The following is a 26,996-nucleotide window of genomic DNA, read 5'->3' as shown; positions in this document are numbered from 1 at the left end:
AAGAACTAGGCTGTCAAAGTTGACGCGAATAAAAACTCTTTACCGCAACTTGCAATTTTTAAGTTGTAACAGGCTCAGTTTTAAAGCTGCGTTTTAATGCATCGTCATATGAAACTAGTAAACCTAAAGAATCCAACCATGTCATACTAGCTTGTCAGGAACGCTCCACACTTGCACTCAATTTTGGCAATGAAAAAACTGTCATGACCATTTTCAAAGGGGTCCCTTGAACTCTGACCTCAGGATATGCGAATAAAAATGGGTTCTATGGGTACCCACGAGTCTCCCCTTTACAGACATGCCCACTTTATGATAATCACATGCAGTTTCAGGCAAGTCATAGTCAAGTCAACACACTGACACACTGACAGCTGTTGTTGCCTTTTGGGCTTCAGTTTGCCATGTTATGATTCAAGCATATTTTTTTATGCTAAATGCAGTACCTGTGAGGGTTTCTGGACAATATTTGTCATTGTTTTGTGTTGTTAATTTATTTACAATTATACATATATACATACATTTGCATAAGCAAGCATATTTGCCCACTCCCATGTTGATAAGAGTATTAAATACTTGACAAATCTCCCTTTAAGGTGCATTTTAAACAGATACAAAATTTGCGATTTATCACAATTAACTATGGACAATACTGCGATTAATCACGATTAAATATTTGAATCCACTGACAGCCCTAGAGAGAGCACAAGAGAAATGTATTAGAAAGATATTAGACATGTATTGAACATATTTGCAAATACTAAGAGTTATAGATTTGTTACATTAGAACTTAATCTATGAACTATTTTACCGTTGATTTAAAAATTATAATTTTATTCGTTGGACTATGAAGCCTTTTGTGAAAGAAAAAAAAAAATCATATCATGATGATTTAAATCAATGAATCTGAAAACTTTTCCCAGACCCCCTGGCAGAGTGGCACAGACCACACTTTGAGTGGTTTTCTACATACTATACAGTAACTTTTCAGGACATCTATGAGTAAGTTTAACTCTAATCTCCTCTCAGCTCTCTCCTGTTCTCCACAGTGTCCACTGAAAACTGAGCTGAATAGACGTCCTGCTCCTTTAAGACTTCCACACAGGACCAGTTGAGAATATGACTAAACTGTAGGAGGGTGGTGCTTAAACAAACAGTGACAGGGACTTCTTGGCCATGTGAACACAACCAAAGGACTCCAGATCAACGGGAAGCTGAGATCAGCAGAATCAACTTAATATCCTCAAATTGCTGTCTGTTGAAGACTTCTCTAACTGGATTTTCTTTATTTTTTGTGACATTCAGATGATCTGAAATATTTGGATTTCTCTGAAGAGACAGCTTTGACCGGTTGACAGAATAATAGTTCTTTAAAAAAAAAAGGCGGGATTTAAGCTCAGTGAGGAAAAATAGTTATTGTGTTTAATTTGTTTTATAAGCTGTGGTTGTATTGTAGATACAGCAGAGTTAGTGTGTGGAGTCCACAGAGGCGCTGCTGTGCCCGGGACAACCAGACGCGCCAGCAGCACCGGTGCGTAAAGATTCCTCTCAGCTTTCTTTTTACGCAATTACCAGAGGACAGCATTACTTTGGTGACAACAGGCCGGCGTGAACATGCTACAAAATGGAAACGGGAAGGAGCAGCCAGTGCAAGCGCCAATGGCTGAGGCAGAGCCGGACTCTCCGGCGGACAACAAGCAGGAGAACAAGCCGGATCAGCAGCCCGCTCCTCCAGCTCCTCCTGCTGCAGCCGACGGACAGGACAGCCAGCCTACACACTTCGCCTTGCCCGATTACCCCAAAGTGGAGATAAAACGCAACGCAGTGACGGACGATTACAAGATCTCCAGTCAGGTTCTGGGCTTAGGCATCAATGGAAAAGTTCTTCAGTGCTTCAGCAAGAAGACAGGAGAGAAGTGCGCACTGAAGGTACTGAAGTCACCTGACACTCTCTCTCTGTGTGTGTGTGTGTGTGTGTGTGTGTGTGTGTGTGTATGTTATAAACAGGTAGAGGATAGATGTACCCCCTTCAGCTCACTTTACACACCTCATGTAAACCTAAAGAATCCAACCATGTCATACTAGCTTGTCAGGAACGCTCCACACTTGCCCTAAATTTTGGCGATGAAAAACTGTCATGACCATTTTCAAAGGGGTCCCTTGACCTCTGACCTCAGGATATGTGAATGAAAATGGGTTCTATGGGTACCCACGAGTCTCCCCTTTACAGACATGCCCACTTTATGATAATCACATGCAGTTTGGGGCAAGTCATAGTCAAGTCAGCACACTGACACACTGACAGCTGTTGTTGCCTGTTGGGCTGCAGTTTGCCATGTTATGATTCAAGCATATTTTTGTATGCTAAATGCAGTACCTGTGAGGGTTTCTGGACAATATGTGTCATTGTTTTGTGTTGTTAATTAATTTCCAATAATAATATATACATACATTTACATAAAGCAGCATATTTGCAGTGACGGACGATTATAAGATCTCCAGTCAGGTTCTGGGCTTAGGCATCAATGGAAAAGTTCTTCAGTGCTTCCGCAAGAAGACAGGAGAGAAGTGCACACTGAAGATACTGAAGTCACCTGACACTCTCTGTGTATGTTATAAACAGGTAGAGGATAGATGGACCCCCTTCAGCTCACTTTACACACCTGATGAGTAAACTTCACTTATAGTCCAGTCAGCATTTGTAACCATAGAAGTTAAATATATTCCCTTACAGTTTAATTGAAGACTTTTTGTTTGTTTTCCAAATGATCATACTAGAAATAATTAAAGCTGTCCCAAGACCAAACAAATTTCTAAGTCGACTAAGACGCACACATTATTTTGTCGACTAATCAATTAGTTGATTTAATTGACAGTTTTTCTACAAAGAATCACACAAAAGCACCACTTTAAATCTAGTGTTTGAAATGTGCTCATACGTTTCTTAGAAATAAGTCATTCAGCATGAAAAAAACATTAAAAAAAATGACTTAAGAAATCTTCGTCGACTAAGAATAAAACAACCGATTAGTCGACTAATGGACTAAGACGGGACAGGCCTAGAAAAAATAGTTTTACTTGTGTGTTTACAAACATAAAGTTGCTATTTTTGACAGTGTGTGGAAGTAGTTTTAGTCACTGTCAGTCAGTTTGGAATAACAGGCAGATTCAGACCATGAATTTAGGGATGGGCGATAATTCAATATCATAATTTATTGTCTTTCAATGGAATCGTATCGTGATGAAATCATATATCGAGATATCGTGACACACAAATATGTCGTCTAAATTGATAATAAGGACAAACTAACTCAGATTTCTCAGAAATTCTGATCAAACTCAGTTAAATCAAAGTATTGTCTTAATCTGATTACTCTGTACTTGTGTGCATGCACTATTCTGTTCGTTTTGAATTTAAGTTCTTATTTAAATGAGAAAATACTTTTCTTTTGTCAATTATTTAATTCACAAAAAAATAGGCTTTACCATGTGGTTATTTCATATAGACTATTTATTTATTGAACTACGAGAAAACATGCTATATCATGATATATATCTTTATCGAGATATGAAATAACCTATATTGTGATAAAAGATTTTGGCCATGTTGCACAGCCCTACTTGAATTGATCCTATATATATACATTTAAAGTTGTTTACAAGGATGAAGTGTTAATAGTGTGTGTGGAAATGTAATTGTTTTTTATTTACTATGTTATTAGTGCCATCTTGATACATCTTGATGGAAACATACTAGTTTGGTCTGTGTGTTTACGATCTCAGGGTTGGAAAGTGGGTTCACTATTTAGTCTGTAGCCAAGATTCAAAACCTTTGACCTTTATTGAGGTCAGATGTCTGTCGCAGACATAGAGGACACTACACAGACTAACTCTGAAGCTTTTAATAGAGACGAACAAAACCCATCTTTGTTCTCCAGTCACAGTACACTGACCATTTTGAATGTACGTGTACCCGCTGTTCACATTGGGTTTGACATACTGTAACATGTTGCCCACTGAGCTCACATGCTCTACACGTGGACAGGCTGAATGTGATCATGGAGCTGGTGTTTAGTGGGATAGTCACTGGATCAGATGTACGTTAAGGGGCGAACGGTCACCCAGCCATGTGCTATGACATGTTACGCTGCTTCATAGAGACACGTGGATTTTTGACAGTGACACCTTGGAGCAGTGGAAACTTCATACATGGGTAGAGGCACACAAGTACAGGTCGTCAGGCTGTCACCACTGCTGCTGGGGCACAGACACGGAGAGATTTACTGGCTTACAGTAATCCATCTGAATCTGAGCTGCCAAACCAGACAGCAGCAGCAGTGGCACAAGTAGAGCTGTATGGTGGACCCACAGTAGACTCTGGGATAGAAAGAGAAACAGAGGCGGAGAAGGAGAGTGAACTGCAGCAGAAAATAAGAACTCAAAAACAAAAGCCGAAAGGCCCAGAGGGATAGGATGCTTGATAGCATCATGTCAGACTGAGAGGGAGAAGAACACAATTACGGTTTAGAAATGACAGCAGAGAGAATAATGAAAGTATATATGTTGCCAAAAAATCTTCAGGCTTCTTGCTGAATTGAATCTGAATTGAAAACACTGAGCTGTTTACATGGTAATAGAAACTTTGGTAACACTTCATTTTACAGGTCCGCAAATTTCATGGTAATTAGGTGATAATTAGCGAGTAACCTATTTGAAATTTCTTTGGAATTACTGCCAAATTACCTACTACCAATGTTTACCTCAAAATGTATCTAAAAGTATTTTATTATAAACACTATTTAATAATTATATGCTAAAATAGCATATAATGGTTAAAATAGGGCCTTAGGCTTGAGAAGCGGCTGCTCTTCATCGGAGATGGAAAACCAGAACTAATAGAAGACACTTCTGATCAGGCACAAATCTCACCATTATGTGACTTATTGTCTACACAAACTGGTAGCTAATGTAATGATTCAGGGAGTTTTTAAGAAAATTTCAAAGAAGTTATTTGCTAATTATTATCTATTTTAACCAGCAGACATGGAAATAACGCATATCTATTAACTTTGTATTCTTTTCCTGGGAAATGTATTAAATAAATCACCAGCTATTGGGAAATAGCGAAATATAATTATGAAATAATGTTTATAATAAAGTAATTTTAGACGCATTTTGAGGTAAATATTGGGGTTATTTGGCAGTAATTCCAAAGAAATTTCAAATAGGTTACTTGCTAATTATCACCTAATTACCATGAAATTTGCGGACCTGTAAAATGAAGTGTTAACAAAACTTTTTGTTGGCTATTAAAGGGTAACTTCGGTATTTTTCAATCTGGACCCTATTTTCCCCATGTTTTTGTGTCTAAGTGACTAATAGGGACAACAATTTCTGAAACTGGTCCAGTATTGAGGGAGAACGCTGTAACCGGCAGCCGCAAAACGAGCAGCGAGGGCAAGTCAATGTAATGTTACGTTCGCTAAAAGTGCTTGTTTTAACTACTGACAAGCAGAGAAATAAAATGTTTTCTTATGTTACCAAAAGCACCATATTGCAGCATGTGTGCAGCTGCCGTGTACAGCGTTCTCCCTCAATACTGGACCAACTTCAGAAATTGTTATCGCTTTAAGTCAGTTAGACACAGTGGGTAAGTCCGCTTTTGAAAACTGAAACCAATGCGGAAGTGCCTTAAACCTGTATTCTTTCTCATAGCCAGCAGGGGCGACTCCTCTGGTTGCAAAAAGAAGTCTGATTGTATAGAAGTCTGAGAAAATGAGCCTACTTCTCACTTGATCTATTACCTCAGTAAACATTGTAAACATGAGTTTATGGTCTCAATCGCTAGTTTCAAGTCTTCTTCAAAACGGCATGATGTTAATTTAGTAAATTATGGTCCCATTTAGAGTCAAATAGACCATAAAGCAGGGCATGCTTTAGGGCGTGGCTACCTTGTGATTGACAGGTCGCTACCACAGCGTTGTCCGGTCTGGGAGTGGTCCGTGTTTTCGTCTTTAACCCTTTCACAGCGTGGTTTCAGTTCATGAAAGTTAATTATAACCTTTTTGGTTGCCTAAAAATGTCTTATTCAACGTTCGTTTGTACTTAACTCACTTCTGGTTGCAAAAGACAAAGATTGCGACGGCCAAAATGCCGAACACTGGGCTTCAAAACGGCAGTCCACAAACCAATGGGTGACGTCACGGTGACTACGTCCACTTCTTATATACAGTCTATGCTTAGATACAAAAACATGGGAAAATAGGGTCCAGGTTGGAAAACAGAGAGAAGGTGTGTTAATCTGTTAAAATGTTTTTCTGTGTAGTCATGTAACTGCTGACTGCATCCATGACAGCATCACCTGCTACTCGTAAGACTTCAGCTTTCACCAGATATAACTAACAGCAGGTCAGGGTGACCCCAGCTTTGAGAAATCACCACTGTCAGCGTCTGAATCCCCTTTGCTCTCTGAAGACTCTGTTAAAAGGTTTGAGAGAGATAACAAAAGAAAACACTCATGAAATCACAATATGCCTCCTCTATAGCAGACTGGTGTCTGTTGGTTTGCTTGTGAACTGGATTGTATTGGATGAAGTGACAGAGTGTTGCTGATGGAGTTTTTATTCCACTTTATTGCCATTCAAGCTAATTTACGACTTTCCCTGCATGTATTTCTTTAATCTCAAGGCAAATAGAGAGCAAAGAGAGTGTTTGATGTGGAGGAGGGGTGGGGGTGGGGGGCTGAGGAGAGTTGACCAGCTCACTGGCTTTTTAATTAAGTGTTGCTCTGAGCGCTGAGCGTAATGGATGGGTATAGGTTTAATCCACTTTGCAGCAGAGCTGGAGGGGAGCCATCCTGTTAATGTAATTCAGTTACAGTCATCAGGGTTCTTTTAACTTGGATTTGTCTGACTCCTGGGAGGAGAGGGACCTGGGAGAGCAGTCCTCTTGAGCACCCCCCCATTAACTGTTAATACCACTGGAAGCACGTGATTGTTCCATTTTAGCTCCCGAAGTGCCTTCCAGCTTAGCGCACGGAAAGCTGTACAAGCTACAGATCCATGTACAGGCTTCCATTCATAGTTTGTGGGTGTCAACCTCTGTGGTCAGGCCTTTGGCATGATGTTGGCACATCTGGGTTTCCTCTCGGACCCACAGAGACCAAACTGTCATATAATGTATATTCTCAGTGGTTTGGTCAGACGCTGCATGGAAGAGAACCTGTGTGTTAAAACTGCGATCAGATCTTAAGCAGGCTCGCTGCAGGCAACCGGTGCTGTTGAACAAGTTAATCAGTCTCAGTGGTTTTGGCTTAGTAGTCTCCATTGACTCTTTGTAAACTCGTTGTGTGCAATTTAAGCTCATTATCTGCTTTGGAGGAAACATGCTGCCGTACTGAAGCACCATGAGGTTGTCTTGAATGAATGCAACAGTTTTTCTAATTGACGATCTTTGTAGTATTCAAAACAGCTGGAAGTGTCGATCACTTGATCATTGCCGTCTGTTCAGTTTATACAACACAGAGGAACTTAAGATAAGATAAGATGGAACTGGCTGTGCAGCAGTTGCAATACAAAGTGCAAATATAAAAATATAAAAATCGAAAATAATTAGGTGCAAATCCAAAATATACACAATATACTGTATATAGTGTCAAAAAGAAAATCAGGTCAGCCGACAGTATGGATCATAAATATAAACAGGTCAACAGTATGGGTCTTTGCTGGGTTGCAAATGGATGTATCAGATCTGTGTGTTTTTATTGCCTAGTGGGGACATCACTGGGGATTTCACAATGTTTTATGTAAACTGCAGTTTACCTCTGATGTCAAGGAAAACTATTACCTGAGTTGAAAGCAGAGGTGTGTAAACTCGAGTTACATGACTTGGACTCTAGTCAGACTTGAGTCACAAATTTGATGACTTCAGACTTGACTTGACCAAATTATAAATGACTTGCAACTTGACATGTACTTTAACACCAATGACTCATGACTTTACTTGGACTTGAGCCTTTTGACTTGAAAATACGTCATACCTTCCCCCAAGCCCAAAAATTAAAAGATGTTATTTAAAAAGTGTGCCACAAATCAATTAATTTCCTAAATCAACTAACGTTAACGCTATTTATTCCCAGTAAGTCGACACTTAATTCCCCCGATCTTTTTTTATGATCAAGTTCTGTCGTTTTGTTTTAACAAACTTGTTTAAACTTGTTAAAAGGCATACATGATTTTTGTAAATTTGATATATTATCTGCCGTTAAAATGCCATTACATTTAGTGAAGAGCGCATTAATTCTTGTTTAGGACCCAAAATTCAAAGTTTAGGATTTGGGACTTGAGTGCGAAGACTTGAGTCTTACTTGAGACTTGCAAAACAATGACTTGTTCCCACCTCTGGTTGACTCCAGAGTGGCTCCAATGGCAATGTTGGTCTGTCCATCACTTTGGTCCAGACTGAAATATCTCAACAAGAATTGGACGTATTGCCATGAAATTTAGCATAGACATCCACGATGCCTAGAGGATGAATCCTACTGATTTTTATCCCCTGACTTTTCCTCTTGCGCCATGAGGCTGACATTCATGTTCACCTCAGAGTGAATTGCAAAAACTCAGGTCCAATTTTTCCAATACTCTGGTTTACGACTTAATACCTGCAAAAATAAAATGGCATTCCCGTCAGCCTCAGCTGCACTTTGTGTTGAGTGCTAATTAGCAAATGTTAGCATGCTAAATTAAGATTGAGCTTGTGGCCTTGTTAGAGTTAGCATTCAGCTCAAAGCACCACTACACCACAGCCTCACAAAGCCACTAGCATGACTGTAGACTTGTTAAAAACTAAAAGCAGCAATGATATATATTAGGATATTTTTAAGGAAGATGCTATTAGCACCCAGATGTCAGTAGCCAACAATACTATTTTCACCCGACTCGGGCGCACATTAGATACTGTATGTGTAGGCCCTATATGTACTGCTTGTGTATTTTTCCTAAATCTAACCATGTAGTTTTGGTGCGTAAACCTTACCAAACTGCGACTGAAAACTGGAAATAATAATTCATTTAATAATAAATTGAAAAATAGGCTTCTTGCAGGACTTTCACCCCGGCCTCCAGCCTCAGCAGGAGTGTGGGAAAAAAAGCCTATTCATCCACCACAACCTACTCCTTGCATGTACGCTCTTTATTTTACTACTACTATAACTGGTTGTAAATATTTAAATAGCCTAATAGCTGCTGTGTGACTATTGTCACCGGGGGCAGTTAGTATTAATTAACTGCCATAATTTTAGTCGTAAACTAAATGTAGTGGAGTAGTAGGCCTATAGCATTAGTATCCCCTCATGCTATACTGTTATCGCTGCACAAAGCAGGCATAGACAATCATTATCATCTCATTGAGGAACTGTGTGCCACCTCCTAAACCACTTTACTGTAGACTTTATGAGCAGCGCTTTATTGGTAGAAGCTGTAAACATAAACCACCTTTTTATCAAGACAGACGGACCAGCGCTCTCTAAGCCACTAATATTAAATAGAGTGTAAACATGTTGGAGTCATATGAGTGTGTGTGTGTGTGTGTGTGTAGCTTCAGTAGTGTGTTGTTAAACTCAGTGGGTATTATCAGGTCAAGGTGTGTGTGTCTCCGTGTGTCTCTATGGACAGAGATGTGATTGGTTTAGAGGAGCGTGAGGATGTGGTTGATTGGTTTACAGCAGGATCAGGGACAAGCGTGTGTTTAGTCTCCATGATATCGCCTCACATAACAAAAGAGTCCATCAGAAGATTAACTATGTGTGTCTCATGCTCTTAATTGTCTCCCCCTTAATGTTTTATATGTGTATTTAATCCAACACAGTGCTATTGTAGCCAATTCTGGTTCACTGCAGGAAATTAAGGAAAGCAGTGCACATGCTGTCTGATCTGATTAAAGTCATAAAGCTGTAAATGACACAGCAGAAACAAACCTGCCTGCTCCTTTGCTTTACAAAATAGGACACATGTAGTAGTAGATCAGACAAATAAGTCACCGGAAACCCTCAACTTCTACTTTCGACACCCTGCTCCTCCGAAACACTCAGCAGCTCACTTCCTCTTTGACACTGGCGAGCTGAAACACAATGTTGTGAGCTGCTCTGACATTTGGAGTCTCCAAGAAAAGTGAAATTTTTTCAAAAGTTTTTTTAAAGTCACCACCTTTTAGAGAACATGGGTTTGGTGTGTGTGAGTGTGTGTCATACGTCAGTGAGTCAGTGTGTTGTGTACTCCAGGCTCAGGCCTGGTGAACAGCAAGAGATCACTCCATCCCTGTCACGTCCAAAAATACACCCTGACTGAAGATGTGTGCTATGTCAAGGTCCGCCACCTGCTGTGTGTGTGTGTGTGTGTGTGTGTGTGTGTGTGTGTGTGTGTGTGTGTGTGTGTGTGTGTGTGTGTGTGCGTGTGTGCGTGTGCGTGTGCGTGTGTATCTCAAACACATATCCTGTCATGTGACCAGGCTGCCTTAAGGACTATATGTGTTTGTCCTCAGCTTACACATAGTGGATCAGTGAAGACGGTCAATAATTGCGTCAATGGTTTTATTATTATAAGCTTTTATTTTTTTCTTTCTCTTACTCTATGAAGGGTCACTGTTAACCAACTAAAACAAAATCGATACAGCATAGTATCGATACAATATTTTGCGTAGCAATATTGTATCGATACACGGACGTCAAGTATCAATCTTTTATTATATAAACTATTAACCTCTTAACAATTCACTAGTCATCTTAGCTGGTCAGGAAGAACGCTAAAAAACACTCCAAAAATGGGCTACATTTTGGCTAGGAAAAATTGGCATGTCCATTTCCAAAAGGGTCCCTTCCTTGACCTCTGACCTCAAGATATATGTGAATGAAAACTGAGATGAACAGAGTGAAAACTGTATTTCATTAGATAAAATAGATGAAGAAGTTAAAAAAAAAGGTAATAAATTGCAGTATATCTTATCACAATACTCAACTTATCACAAAATGTTTCAAATTGCAATAAGATCATATCGTGACTTAGGTATCATGATAATATCGTATCGTAGGACCTCTGGTGTTTCTCACCCCTAATGTAAGACTACATTGATGGTATAGGTAAAAACGTTTGTTGACCAAATGAGTATAATATCTGACATGATGCTGTAATAGGTCTATAGGTGATATGGTTGATATTGTCACTACGACATTAATAAGGATTCTTTCTGATATCAACATTAGTGCTGCAGTTATCGATTATTTTCATTATCGGTTAATCTATTATTTTCTCGATTAATCCATTAATCGTTTATACTCTAAAAATATTTTAAAATATCATCTCATTTTCCTAAAGCCTAAAGTGACATCTTCAAATGTTTTGTTTTGTCCAACCAACAGTCCAAAACTCAAAGATATTGAATTTGCAATTATACAAAACAGAGAGAAGCTGCAAATCTTCACAGTTGAGATGTTGGAACCAGGGAATGTTTGCCAGGTAAATGACTCAAACGATTAATCGATTATCAAAATAGTTGCAGATTAATTTTCTGTTGATCCACTAATCGATGCGCAAACTCATATGTTCCCATTGTTCATTCTATGAGACCAAAAGCTTCATATATGTAAAGCAAAAACTTAAGTAATTAATTTTGTTAGTTGTTACAGTTTGCTCTGAAACATTAATTTGGACGACAGAAATTTGTAGAACTATAACACGATTGTATAAATGTGACATGGTTTCACTGAAATTCGATCAACAACAATATTAAACCAGCGTGGAATTTAGTCCTGTCATACACTGAAAATTAAATATTCATCATATCACATCTCTCTCTGTCTCTGTCTCCCAGATTCTCTACGACAGCCCCAAAGCCAGACGAGAGGTGGAGCTCCACTGGCAAGTGTCAGGAGGGCCGTATATCGTTCGCATCCTCAGCCTGTATGAGAACATGCATCATGGAAAGAAGTGCCTGCTCATCATCATGGAGTGGTAGGAGTCACATTTCACCACATTCACTTTACACACCCTGAATACTTTCCTTAACAACCATGTATTTCATTGTTAACTTATCAGATATCAGTCATCTTAGTCAACTAAGATTTCTTCAGTCGATTAGTAATTTCTTTTATGCTTTTTCATGCTGAATAACTTCCAAGAAACTTATGAGCACATCTCTGGTAAACACAAGATTTAAAGTGGTGCTTTTATGTGATTAGTTAAATTATTTTCATTGGACAGCGATGAGTCCTGCTATTTTAATATCCGGCTCAAAACTGGCAACAGAGCTACAATTTCCCATAAGTCACAGCTCTGCGTGACTTGTTCCAGGGCTGTACAATATGAGGAAAATATGCAATAACGTATGCGTAACGTCTGCTGCTGCTGAACACAAAAGGCACCAATAAAAAAAAAGAATGATATTTACATTTTAAAGTGCAGTTTTCTCCTGATACTCTCTTTCAACTTACTCAAAAAAGCCCTGAGTGCAATTAAGCAGTCTTCCGCGGTGTGTTTATTGTGCAAGTTGACATCGCGATTACGATGAAATAAATAATAGATTGTGCAGCCCTTACTCACTCTGCAGAGCGCAGATCTTAAAAAGGAGGATAATGATGATTTATGTAGCAAGCCTCTTTTAAACAAATGTGGACCAGAAAATGGGAAGTTACAGCTCAGATTCCCCAAGTTTCCACTGGAATATTTGCATTTTCTTTGTGATAAATAAAGAACACAAGTTCTGCAGTGAATACAGACGTGTGACACACCACTTATTACTGCCATCTCCACAAGTCAACACACTTTGTATGATGCTTGAATCACACAGGTATCATAATTAGGGCTTCAACTAACAATTATTTTCATTGTTGATTATTTTCTCTATTAATCGATTAGTTGTTTGGCCTGTAAAATGTCAGAAAATGGTGAAAAATGTCGATCAGTGTTCCCAAAGTCCAAGATGACGTCCTCAAATGTCTTGTTTTATCCACAACTCAAAGATATTCAGTTTACTGTCAAAGAGGAGTAAAGAAACCAGAAAATATTCATATTTAACAAGCTGGAATCAGAGAATTTTGACTTTTTTTTTTTTTGCTTAAAAAATTACTCAAAACGATTAATCGATTATCAAAATAGTTGATGGTTGATTTAATAGTCGGTTAATCGATTAATCGTTTCAGCTCTGATCATAATTAACATTTACCGACTTAACCTTTTTCAGAGGCCATCTGTATAACAAATGGTATCAACCCAAAACTAAACTCTGTACTTTCACAATTTATTTTAATTTATTCATTAATTCATCAATTATTTTTTATTTCTGAGTCATGACTAGAACAACTTGACACACAGTGCTGAGCTGCATCTCAAATTAATCTTCAGGTTCCCAGCTTTCAGATAATGTACACTGCTTATACGTACCGGTATGTGACATCTACAGTTGACCTGCTATCTCCCTCTAAAAAACCTGTGCCCCCTAAAAATAGACAAAAACAGGTCGATGAAAAAGAGGAGTGGAGTGGAAAAGGTTAAAGCTAAAACTGTTGCTTCAGTATAAACCTGACATGTTATCCACAAGAGGTTTGTGTCTCAACAAAATAATACAGTACTCAACTAAAGCAATTCTCCTGAAAATTATGTAGGAAATACATTTTTCCAATATATCTAATGAGCTCATGTGTTTTCACTCAAAATAGAGCCTTAAGCATAAACTTTGTGCCGCTGAGGGCACGTTAAAGGTCAGTCATGAGATCTGACACCCTGACACAAAGTGAAGACATCAGCCCTGATGGTGAGATACAGAATTCTATCTGGGCTTCACATGTCACGACAAACTGTCCATAATAATACCCGAGAGACTTCAGTGACGGGGCTGAAACACTGTGGGTGTGAGCTTTGACGTGTATACATGTAGTTAAACTTTGCACTTTTTATTGCCTTCCACTTGTAAATGGAAAACAAACTGAGTAAAATTTCAGAGAAAAAGAGAGAAACCACAGAGGGTGAAAACAGAGGAATGACTCTGTTCAAAGGGATTTTAAACAGTGACTAACTGGTTCTCATCATCACATTTATTGACACAGCAAGTGTTTGTGTTGTACTGTATGTAGTGACCTTGTGTGTGTGTGCTCTCAGTTATCTCTCACTGCTTCCTGTATGAGTGAGGGTCAGAGGAGGACGAGAGTAGAGCCCACCACAATCAAACACACACATCTCTTTCTCAGCTATCAGATCATCTGTGAGTTTATGAACCACAAAAAGTCCGCTCTTACTTAACGCACAGTAGCTCGCATCCACGTCACAATGAGCACAAACACATTTTTCTGAGGACAGGAGGGGAGAGTTTTAGTCTGAGGTGCGGTTGTGATTCTGAAACTGTTTTTGTTTTGTTGGTGAGAGTCTGAAATTTTAAGGAATTAGGTCACAGGGTAGGAAATGTGATCAACATGCATCCGCTATCATATCCTTATACAGTGTATTATTGTCACATTATTTTGTTATAAAAAAACAAAAATGAATCAATGATTGCAGAGTTTTGGAAATATATTACTAAAACTACCTCAGAAATTATAGAAAAGACTATTTCACAGGATCCTAAATGTGGATCATAGGAGACCTGAACCTATTGAAATTGAATAACTCTATTAAGTACTTCATTTTACTTTACAGCAGGTAAAAAATTGCGTGTTAGTAAACTGGAAATCTGACCTCACAAAGACTCTGGATCAATGAATTGACATCGTACTGTACTGTAATGTTTAGGAAGATTTGGCCTTCATACCTCGACTCAGATGTGATAGCTGATACTCAGTTACTGTTTTACTTTCCTATGGAACTAATGTTATTTTAAATCTTAACATACTTTCAAACCTATACGTTATAGATGGGGGTGGGTGGTTGTTTGTTTTTGCCGCCTGTTATTTTAAAGTATGGTGCATTGTAAATTTCTTCTTGTACATTACTGTTTTTCCTTTTTTTCCTATTTTGTTGTGTGTATTTTGCAGAACAATATTTCTCTGCCTGTATTTTCACCAATAAAAAAAATATAGTTATTAATATATATTAGCAATATTACTATTAAAATAATGAAATGCAGTATCATTTCACATAAACACTGCAGATTATTTTCCCGTCTTCCGTCTTTCGATCCAGTTTTCCTCTCGGTTTTGCTGAAGAAGACTCACTCACTATTTTTAGAATTTCAATTTCACTTCTCTTTGCATAACCTGAAAGCTTTAAAGCTGAAGTAGGCCAGATTGGAGCAAATATGATTAAAAAAAAGTTATTTTTATAAAACGGTCACTATATCGTGACAGTGGTACATGAAACAGGTAACCTGAAAAAAATCATGTGCCTCTGTGTCCTCCAGTGCTCCTAACGGCATCTGCAAGATTTCACAGACCGGAGGAAAACAAGTAGTCAGAGCTGATCTGAGGTCTGCTGTCCAGCTGCCGTCTATGAGAGCCGGCTGTCAATCACTCGCGAACTCCGACCAAACGGTCAAACTAGGCCGCGCTGATGAAATATGAATCAATATTATGTTACGTTAATGCCTATTTCTTGCCTCAAATCTTTTCAGAATCATCTTGTAGTGCACGGTTTAGCTGTAAAATTAGAAAGTTTGTGACGCCGCCGCCATTGTGAAATATGATTTTTTAAAGCCTGAAAACAGAGCCATGATGAGGTCCAGAAGTCTAGTTATCTCTCAGAACACTTGAATTACAATATGCTGAAAGGTTATTATGGAATTTTTGCCCAATGATGCCCAAAATACACTGCCTACTGCCACTTTAAGTACTTATTTTACTTGCCAGTACAGCTGGGAAAAGTGCATTTTAGTAAACTAAAATCTGACCTCCCTCCCTCTCAAAGACACTGGATCAATGAATTAACTACTGTACTCCAGAGAAGATCCTCTACAATGTAAGAAAGAGGCCGACAATGTTTGAGAAGATTTGAGGAGCTTTCATACCTCGACTCAGATTTGATGGCTGATACTCAGTTACTGTTTTACTTTCATCTGTAATTTTATTTTAAATCTTAACATACTTTCAAACTTATGCATTATAGATGGGGGTTGGTGGTTGTTTGTTTGTTCTGTCACTGTTATTTTAAAGGAGGGTGCATTGTACATTTCTACTTGTACATTACTGTTTTTCTGTTTTCTTTCCTCCTACTTTGTTGTGTATTTTGCTTCAATCAGTATTGCTGAAAATGTTAAAAACAGAACAACTGCGCTCTGCCTGTATTTTTTGGCCAATTTAAAAATCATTACAAAAAAAGAGAAATGAATGAGACCACAGAGGAAACAAATATGACTGCCACATTACTGTTAAAATAATGAAATACAGTATAATTTCACATAAAAACCGCAGGTTCCCTTCCCGTCTTTCCATCCAGAGCTCTTCTCGGTTTTGCTGAAGAAGACTCACTCAATATTTTTAGAATTTCAATTTCACTTCTCTTTGCAAAAATCTACCCGGTGGCTCAAAGTGTAAAACTGTGTAGATGTAGGAAATATATATTTTTATCAAAACTTATTGTGGTAATGATTTATTGTTGTTATTTGCATTTTACTATGGACAGTAACATGTCATTCTGTGGAGTTCACCTGTTGATGTCTAAAAAACCACATTTATTTATTCGTTTTATGGAATGATTCATTACTAATCACACTATTGTTTCCCAGTGTCTTCACTGCGATGCATGGCATGAGTAGAAATCACATTGTTTTTTCTACAGAAGGTGAAAATATCAAAATAAGGAAACACTAATCCGCACAGTGATCACAAAAGCTTTTAGAAATACTCAGAAAATGCTATTAATTTTATAAATATATATAAATAACTTTGTAAATTGTGTTTGTGTGTGTCTTTAGTATGGAGGGAGGAGAGCTGTTCAGCCGAATCCAGGCCAGAGGAGACCAGGCCTTCACTGAGAAAGGTGAGGACTGATGGACTGTCTTATAAACACATCACACAATGTGAGAGAGAAAGAAAGATTCATTATTTAAATAACATTAGACAGGGAAAGAACAGAATATAAAATTATATAAACATTTGTTCCTTTCTTTTTACATAATCTGTTTTATCTGAATCTTTTCTTGTGTGATACTGGAATAGCTTCTGGTTTGAGAGAGTGTGTTTTCCTCTTTTCCTCCCAGAGGCTTCTGAGATCATGAGGGACATCGGCACGGCCATCGACTATCTCCACAGCATCAACATCGCCCACAGAGACATCAAGGTGCGGAAAGATCAAGATCATGAAGAATATGTTCTGTTCTGGGTCATTATAGGACATTTTGTCATATTTTTCTCTTCTTCTTCTGCCTTCTTACCAGCCAGAGAACCTGCTGTACACCATTAAAGAAAAAAACGGGATTCTCAAATTAACAGACTTTGGCTTTGCAAAGGAGACGACGTTACACAACCCTCTACAGACGCCCTGTTATACACCGTACTATGTGGGTAAGTCGCTTTATGTCCGGTAAACTGTTTGAGGGAGTTCAAGTTCAAAGGGGTTTGAAAGATTTATAGGAAAAACAATTTACAATATTTATACCACTGATCTCTATATTTATAATGTTTATCTATTTCTGTGTGTTTGTGTTTTGCCGATGATAAGCTCCTGAGGTTTTGGGTCCGGAGAAATATGACAAGTCATGTGACATGTGGTCTCTGGGCGTCATCATGTACATCCTGTGAGTACTGGTTGGGTGGGTGGCAGCGTGGATGTCACAATAAATGTTTTTGTATGATGCGTTCTGTATATGGATACCTTCAAACAAAGCGTATTAGGTTTTAAAGTTACTGTCTCACCATGTTTGTCGCTGTAGGTTGTGTGGCTTCCCTCCTTTTTACTCCAACACGGGCCAGGCTATTTCTCCGGGGATGAAGAGGAGGATCAGGATGGGCCAGTACGAATTCCCCAACCCAGAGTGGTCGGACGTGTCACAGGAAGGTGAGAAGCCTTTTGAAAATGATTGGAAAATTATTGTTTTTCTCTCCATTTTCTGCCCTGAAAATGTAGGTTTTCAAAAACACTTTCCAGAACACAACCTGCAATCTATGGAATATTAAATATCTTTATTCAACTACATATTTATTAAAAGTTTAATGTCCCATAGCAACCTCCGGGTACGAAGCAAATGCTGAAGTGCCTTAAACCTGCATTTTTTCTAATGGCCAGCTGGTTGCAAAAAGAAGTCAGAAGTCTATGAGAAAGTGAGCCTACTTCTCACTTGATTTATTACCTCAGTAAACATTGTAAACATGAGTTTATGGTCTCAATCGCTAGTTTCAAGTCTTCTTCAACACAGCATGATGTTCATTCAGTAAATTATGGTCCCATTTAGAGTCAAATAGATCATAAAGCAGGGGATGCTTTAGGGCGTGGCTACCTTGTGATTGACAGGTCACTACCACGGCGTTGTCCGGTCTGGGAGTTGTCCGTGTTTTCGTCTTACAACTTTAACCCTTTCACAGTGTGTTTTCAGTTCATGAAAGTTAATTAGTAACACTTTGGTCGCCTAAAAATGTCTTATTCAGTGTTCGGTTGTACTTAACTCCTCCCTCTCATGTCACTTCTGGTTGCAAAAAAACAAGATGGCGACAGCCAAAATCCCGAACTCAAGGCTTCAAAACGGCAGTTCACAAACCAATGGGTGATAACGTCCGGTTCTTATATACAGTCTATGCTATTAAATCCCTATTTTATACTCTGTCATGCAGCCATCTAACAACACAAACATAAAGGTATGTCAGTGACAACACATGCATTGTGTTCAGTTGTATTCAACACAATACATCTGAGTCAGAGGTTAAAAAATAAACTTTTCTTGCTGAGACCATGCAGAGTCTGTCTGTCAAAGATGTTAGTGTTCATTCAGCTCTTTACCAGATGATGGTGGCAACGGACAGTTTTGTTGTTTTCCAGCTGAAATAGAAAGATGACGAAATTTAACTTTTTTCAACTGCCGTTTTTCTTGTGGACAGCGAAATGAACGCTGGTGTCAAAGCACCCTCTCTGACATGTGCAGAGTGGTGGAATGTCACTAAGTACTTTTACTCAAGTACAAATATACTTTTTACTCCACTATTTATCTGAGAGCTTGAGTTACATTTCAGATTACAGTTTCCTGTTCTTGTTCAGTGAAAACCATGTATCTCCACATTTGATGATTTTGAATATTTCTGGCAAACTGAAGGATGAAGTGTTCCTTTATGTGTTGAGAAAGTTCTCCTACTTCTTAAGCCAAATAAACTATTTAAAACCCTCTTAGATCAGCTGGAAAATTCATCGCCACAAAGCTGAAAACAGGCTGTTTATCTGAGCTCATTGACTTTTCAGAGATACATTGTTATATGTGCATTGCTGTCGATTTATCTAAACTAAAATTAGCACAACCGTAAAAATCTACAGCAGTAAAATGCAACATACACATTAATGCAGCAGTCATATTAATCCAGAAACATCAGATATAATAGTAAAATACTGAGAGGGAACATTTTACTGCAGAATGACTACTTTTACTTCTGATGCTTTTAGTACATTTTGCTGATAATATTTACACAGTAAAGTAAGGTTTTGAATGCAGGACTTTTACTTGTAGTGGAGTATTTTGGAGTATTAGTACTTTTACTGTAGTAAAGGATCTTAACACTTCTACCACTGGACATGTGAACATGTGGTCTCATTGTAAGGCTTGCAGCACCCCTGACAAAAACAGGAAATCGTAAAACAACCTGCCTGTACAGGTTTGCAGGATGACCTACTCATATGCTGTAGAACACATCAGTACATGATCAGATGCAGCTGGTCTAAAATATCACATCATGTGGGTGAAACACTGCACTTTGCTCTTAGCTTCAGTTTACATCTTTGTGTTATATCACTTCTTTAAGCTTCTCATGTCCTTACCTAAGTGCAGTCTCTTCAAACAGAAATCATTTTTCAACTATGGTTTAGGTAAACTATGGTTTCTGTTTGATGCCCTGCGGGTCACTCCGGTTCATCTACCGCACTCACCGACCGTATTTCCTGCTGCTTTCCTGGAGTTTTACTTCTAAAGACAGATTATCATGTCTAGACCCCTCTATGAGACATCTTAACTCAAGAGACAACAGCCGGCTGGTGTCCTCCTCCTCCTAACCAACGGGGCATGACTCTCTGCACACGCTGACGTTTTTCTATTTTTTCACTCTTCTCTCTCTCAAGTAATCCTATTTCCTGTGAAAGTAGGCCAGTCTGTCCCTGAGTACAGGACAAGCTTCACAAGACACAAGAACTGCATGTGCGTGTGTGTTTCCACTAATAATGTAATTATGGTCTTCCAGCCAAAGATTTGATCCATCTGCTGCTGAAGACGGACCCTACCGAGAGAATGACCATCACTCAGTTTATGAACCATCCCTGGATTAATGTGAGTATCTGTGGGTCAAGTACAGACAGACGTTGTCTACTTCCTGTACTGCTTCCTGTTTGTCTGTACATCTGTTTGCTCATATGTACATTTATGTGTGTGTGTGTGTGTGTGTGTGTGTGTGTGTTTGCAGAAGTCCATGGTAGTTCCCTCCACTCCGCTCCACACCACCCGGGTCCTGACTGAAGACAGAGAGATGTGGGAGGACGTGAAGGTCAGACGCACAACAACACTGACCCCCTCTGGTCACATGTATATATTACAACCTGTCACTGCTCAGCTGTCAAAGCTTTAGGTTGGCCCCAATGTTACAGGAGCGCTCCAGCAATTAAGTATTACACATCTGTATAACTTAGGGGCAACCGGGAGACAGATTAAAAAACAGAATGGTCAAAATCAAGGGAGCAGAAGCTGAGATATCCTGACTTGTAGTCTCTAGTATAGAGAATACTCTGAAAACCGCACCCACCAGAGGGGAAAGCAATCGGAGCCACAGTATGGAAACATAGGCTGAAATGCTAACAAAACCTGTAGCTAGTAAAAAAACATCAGCTTTTAGCATATCAATGGACTATTTTAGCAGCCTATGTCTACTAGGGGTGCAGTTGATAACTAAAATGATGATGGTTGACGATGAAGATGATTGAACAGCTAGCTGATGGCAAAGTAATATTAGCTATCTGTTAGCAAGCTACTGCAGTTAGCTAAGACACTTGCAAACATAAACTATGTTTACCTGAATAAATCCGCTTTCTGATTTATTCACAATCCACTGTAAATGCTTTAGCTTAACTTACAGAAATATAGTTAGCCTAAAACTGACATTTGGACGAAATGCTTGGTGCACACGTCGCCGTACTGAGTGTAGGGCCCCACAGTTTTCCAATTCTTGCTGCTGATGCCTCATTTTTGTCTTCTTAAAGGCTCAGTTTTTTTGATCAGCAGCTTAAAAAACTTTGAATTGTTTTCTCCTCCTGTGCGGGCGGGACTTAATTGCACTCTGTCTCTATGGGGCACGCTCCGTAAGCTGTGGTTTTCCATAATGCAACTCAAGAGCATCTTTCATGCATGCCCGGTAAAGACCCATATCTTTCCAACCCATCTCCCTCAGTTTGTAATACTTTCTGTTAAAATTTGGGGTCTCCAAACCCGAGCTAATGGCACGTTTCCACCAAGCAGTTCAGTTCAGCAGTTCAGTTTCCATTAGCAAAATTTGTATAGTACCAATAGAACCGCTCCATTCTTGGTACCACATCGATCGAAGTTCCAAGCGAGCTGAGCTGATACTAGAAGTTGGAGTTAAAACCACTGATTGGTCAAAGAGAATCGTCACTAGCGCGACAGGGGACATCCTGCACAAACCGGCACGCACCTGCGATTTTTAAATAGCCAAGCTGCTGTCAATAATTCACTCGACACAGATTTAAAAAAAAAAATGACAGCTTACAAAACTACACCGTACGACTGACGAAGTGCAGACGTTTCTCTGTTTGGTTTCCGTTTTAAATGATTCAGCGAATGTCCAGTTGAAGATGATGATGCGCCGTCGTTTCGCCGATCAGCTGAGAATCCCGCCTAAAATGAGGGCGTACTATCTGCAGTGGAAACACAGCATAGAGAAAAGGACATCACTATGACATCATCTGGGTCATGTCCTCAACCTTTACAGAGCCACAGAGGCCATACAGTACACAACTGTTTTCACAGTCTCAGTACTACTCTTAATGACTAGTAAATGTGTTAAATCAAAGAACCATCAAAGAAAAATTGTCTTCATTAAATGAAACTAATTCAATTGTTTCTAATTTAAAAAATTCAAAGTTTCTTTTTGTATACCAACATCTTGATGGTCCTCCAATGGCCAGCAGGGGGAAGCAGTGGTCACAGTCTAGTCTGTACTGTAACATTGACACACACACAGTTTACATTTAACACACACATACACACTTAAACACACACACACAGTTTGCATTTAACACACACACTTAAACACAAAGGAGCTCAGCTGCCGTTTTCCGCAGCGCTGTTTCTATGATTTACACAAAAAAATGTGTTTAAAGAACAAGAGCGCTGTTTGCTCTCATCAAGTCACCGTGGGGTTAACGCTCAGTATTGTACAGAATGTCTCAGTTGTGCTATCACATGTGTTTTCAGTGGCTGTAAATGTGAGCAAAAATCATGAGTAGAATGATACATTCCTTCACAGCAGCTGAATGAGCAAGTTTGAAGCGATAAGGTATGAAAAGGACATTTCTCCAAAATGATACGCAAACAATACGCCACTGTTCAGTGCTGCAATGCTACGTTGTGCAAAACATTTCACGGATTGCACTTCCGAACAGCCACTTCTCGAAAAGCACAAAGGCGTTACACTCTTTCTACATAGCTAGCATGGATTACGACTGACAAGTGGCCTCATATCATGAACTAATAAAGGATGAAGAGATTGAGGGTTAACCTTTCCAGGGCTGTAGCTGTCAGCTCCAGTTTGCAGACCAGGCCTCTGACCTTTACGGTCTGAGACCTCTTTTTGCTCGAGCTTCTCTTGGCCTCGGCCAGTGTCGTTTTGACAACATGTCCATCTTTGGTTATTTTTTCCCTGCACTACAAATCATTTAGTGAATTACTGTGTACTATGGAACAGCCTTTAAAGGAGTAGTTTGACATTTTGGGGAAGACTTTTATTCACTTTCCAACAGCTGAGAGTTTAAGAAGATTGATACCACTCTTATGTCTGTATATTAGGGTTAAAGCCAGCAGTAGGTTATCTTAACTTAGCATAAAGACCGGAAACAGCTAGTCTAGCTCTGTCCGAAGTTAATAAAATCCACTTACCGGCATCTCTAAAGCTAGTGTGTAAAAATGTAAAGTTGTGGTTTTACTGGGGGTGTGTGATGTGCCGGACTATGTCTTGGCCAGGAGCATAGCCTTCGGTAAAATCGCAACTTGACCTTGTTACACATCGTTTTTTGTGTGGATTATAAAAATGAGATGAGCTAAGATGTTAATTGTTAATTAGTGAGCTTTAGAGGTGATGGTAGGCAGATTTTCTTACCTTTGGACAGAGCTAGGCTAGCTGTTTCCCCCCCGGTTCCAGTCTTTATGCTGGCACAAGCTACATATTTACTGTACAGATGAGAAAGTGGTATCAATCATCTTATCTAGCTCTCTGCAAGAAAGCAAATAAGCGTATTTCCCAAAATGTCAAACTATTGCATAATATGCAATACGACGATATGCACTTGTAGTGGCCATTTGTCGGAAAAATCAAACTTAAATCAAAGGGCCACTGATGCACCATGGGTATGTGGTATACACACACAAAAGAGTCCATTGTCCATGCAAAATGTCTGTGTCTCTGATGATTTATTTATCCAAAAACAAGCAAGCAAACAAAGCACAAAGAAAACATGGATGTCGCCACCTCTCTTGTTTTTGGTAAAAAAACATAAACCCACCCAGGTGCATGCTGGTCCTACCTACCTACAGTATATAACCGCAGGTGCCCACAGTATTACTCAATTCTTAAACAAAAGAAAACAAAATACTAATTACTCAAAATTGAATCTAAATAAAGCAAACATCTAGAATGATTAATCAAACAATACTACTTATTATTAGTAAAAGAAACATTAAATACTAACAACAAATAAACAGCTCCTACAGCACTGATTAGTTAAAATCTCTTGGATGTAGAGGGGAAAAAGAAGCAACATCTCTCATTTAAAAACTCCCAAAGCACCAGTTTAAATCATTTGACATTTGAAAAGATTGGTTGAGAATAGGACTCAACAAAGATGTCCTGTCTTTCACAGGAAGAGATGACCAGCGCTTTAGCGACCATGCGCGTGGACTACGACCAGGTGAAGATCAAAGATCTCGACACTTCCAGCAACCCGCTGCTCAACAAGAGACGCAAGAAGGCCGCCGCCGGGGCCAAGAGTGGGTCCACTGTCTGCCAAAGTCAGTGAGACACAGAGGAGGAGAAGCTGATTTGAGCAGGAGAGGATCATTAAGAGACCTGCTCGAGACTCTTGAGAGACTGGACGTTGAGGAAACGTTCTCTGAAATAAAAGGGACAACATAGGAACAACAGCAAAGCCAGAGCTGGACATTTATAAGACATATCAAGACCTGTTTCTCCCATCAGGGGTAGAAGTCTCTGCTCACTGCGGGTCTAGCTGTTTTTAACTATTTTTATGTACTTATGTCATTTTTAGACCTTGACTGTTTGTAAGAGTGTCTTTCTGCAGACATGAAGTATTGGTAGTGATCATGTTTTGTGCATTTGAATGCCTATTTGTGGTCTCCTTTGTAACTATGCACTGGTGTGCAAACCACACACACAGACAGACAAAGCAGCTGTAGACAGACTGTGAAACTAGAACACTCACTTTTACCTGCGTTGTCTTAATATTGTCTTCTGCTGCCTTCCTTTCAGGAAATTAAGGGATAGTTTTGGTGTTTTTGAAGTAGGGTTATATGAGGTATTTATCCGTAGTCAGTATATTTCCTAGAGTAGATGGCAGTCTGCACGATCCCAGTTTTGAGAAACAGACAGGAGTTACCGAATGGAACCAAAGTAATGTACTGCTGAGGACGGGGCTGGCAACAAAACATATTTTAGCCTCCTAAAAGAAAGGCTCACCTAAAAAAATCAATATTAGTTTGCCGGTTTACCTTGCTGTCAGACAGCCCTTTCCAAAGGGGGGGCTAAAACCTTTGTATCCATGTATGCTCTCAACAAAGCCACCAGACTCCATTGAAAAAAACTGTAATTTTATCTCACAGAACACGGGGGTTGCTGGTCTTCCACAGCCTCGATTGGTTACTACAGTGGTTCCCAAACTTTTTCAAGTCAAGGACCGCTAAATTGACACAAATTAGACTACGGACCCCCATTTGATAAGATTTTGTCTCAGGGTCTCCATCTGATAGGATTTTCTTTTAGGTGTTTTATTATAGAAACTGTATGGAAACCCATGACCAACATAGTCATACATTCTGTCATTTTTTTATTTATGGATGGCATTTTATTGAAAATAAATAATTCCCCTTTTTGCCGGGGACCCCTTGGAACCCCCTCAAGGACCCCTGGTGGTCCCTTGACCTCTCTTTGAAAACCATTGGGTTAGAAGGCCAGCAACTCCTGTGTTCTGCGAGGTAAAATTACTGTTTTTCTTCAATGGAGTCTGGTTTCTTTGGCGAGAGCATAGTGAACAGCTTCAGTTCCCAGTCGGCAAATTGGTGAAAATATTCTAAATATAGCGTACACTTAAACTGATATTGATTTTTTCTTTTTAAGTGAGTCTTTCTTTTAGGTGGCTAAAATGTGTTTTTCTCTCAGCCCCGTCCACAGCAGTACATTGCTTTGCTTCTGTGCGTTAACTCCTGTCTGCTTCTCCAAACTGGGGACGTGCCAACCATCATCTACTGTAGGTAATACACTGACTATGGATAAGTACCTCATACAACCCCACTTCAAAACACCCGAACTATCCCTTTAAAGCATCGTCTGACACTGACTGTCTTGTTAATAACATCCATACACTATTTTTCATTGAAGCAACAATAAAATGGCTCCACACTTATAACCAGGCAGTAAATCTTACTCAGTGCCACTGCTGCAGGTATACACTGTGTCCTCTTAATGGAGCTATGAGAGGAAGCACATAACCTGTCAGTGTGAGGCCAGAGAGCTGTATGTCAGCAGCAGTGGGGTAATGGCTGGTGGTGCTGCATGGATGAGTTGTGACACTTTTCTTGAGAAAGGTCATGTGCAGGTTATTTATGAGTAAAATGCTTCCAGTAAATAGGGGTTTCACTTCACATTAAAACAAGACAGTGCAGCCTTTTGATAATGGAAACCTCATCTGTCAGGTATATCCACTCCATGTAGAGACTGGATTTGTCCATACGGTTGTAAATAAAACTTTATAAAGTAAACCCTTGCATGTTTTTTTTTCTGAGGACCTTTGAAGCATTGTTTTTGTAATACAGTAGTGCCATTCAGGCTTTGTGAGGCCACTATAAATAGCAGCAGTGGAGTGGTTATTTGGGACGCAGCCATCTGACTTGGTGTTCGACTGGAAAAGGTCAACAATATTATGTTTAGATTATATGGTGAAGTACCTTTCCCCCACTTCCATCACATGGTGCCCATGCAGTATTTAGGTGATGGGTTAAGGGAAGCTTATCATACAAACTACTTGGCATCGCCGCTGTAAATACTATATGGGATGTCAGCCATTATTAGCCCAAATAGAGCATGACCTCTCAGCTGTTGTTCGGCACTCCTCGTCTTTCAGTATAAAAGTTCTCAGAATAAGATAATAAGACTTAGAGTGTATTTGTGGGTGGAATTTTACAGCGTGTTGCAAATGATATACTTCCTCTTATGGAGGCAGGTGAGTAAATTCCCTTTGTTAGTCATTTTGTACAGACAAGTGCAGTCATGATTACAACATGTGCCTGTAACACCAATATGATGACAGTGCATTGTACAATAACAGTGCATTGTACACTTCCTGCTTGTATTATTCCACACATCAAGTCGCTGATCCTCCCAC

At 39.3% G+C, this 26,996-nt stretch overlaps 1 protein-coding gene across 2 annotated transcripts; it reads left to right on the top strand.

Annotated features, from left to right (window-relative positions):
• Positions 1 to 1,177: 1,177 nt before the first annotated feature.
• mapkapk3 (MAPK activated protein kinase 3) lies at positions 1,178 to 26,373 on the top strand. Of its 2 annotated transcripts, XR_012590161.1 has the most exons (11): positions 1,178 to 1,926; positions 11,860 to 11,999; positions 16,885 to 16,949; positions 17,170 to 17,249; positions 17,347 to 17,473; positions 17,631 to 17,706; positions 17,842 to 17,966; positions 20,342 to 20,427; positions 20,561 to 20,641; positions 24,243 to 25,201; positions 25,571 to 26,373. XR_012590161.1 is itself a non-coding variant. In XM_074609656.1 (10 exons), exons 1-10 carry the CDS (start codon positions 1,612 to 1,614, stop codon positions 24,396 to 24,398), a joined length of 1,251 nt encoding a protein of 416 aa, XP_074465757.1. In that variant the 5' UTR covers positions 1,178 to 1,611; the 3' UTR covers positions 24,399 to 26,373. The 2 variants fall into 2 exon arrangements, 1 of the variants encoding a protein (XP_074465757.1); XM_074609656.1 differs by having other exon boundaries at positions 24,243 to 26,373.
• The last annotated feature ends 623 nt before the right edge of the window (positions 26,374 to 26,996 follow it).

This window comes from Sebastes fasciatus, chromosome 1, assembly GCF_043250625.1.
Source record: "Sebastes fasciatus isolate fSebFas1 chromosome 1, fSebFas1.pri, whole genome shotgun sequence".
Taxonomy (NCBI): domain Eukaryota; kingdom Metazoa; phylum Chordata; class Actinopteri; order Perciformes; family Sebastidae; genus Sebastes; species Sebastes fasciatus.
Note: the sequence above shows the minus strand (reverse complement) of the source record. Positions and strands in the feature narration are given on the sequence as shown.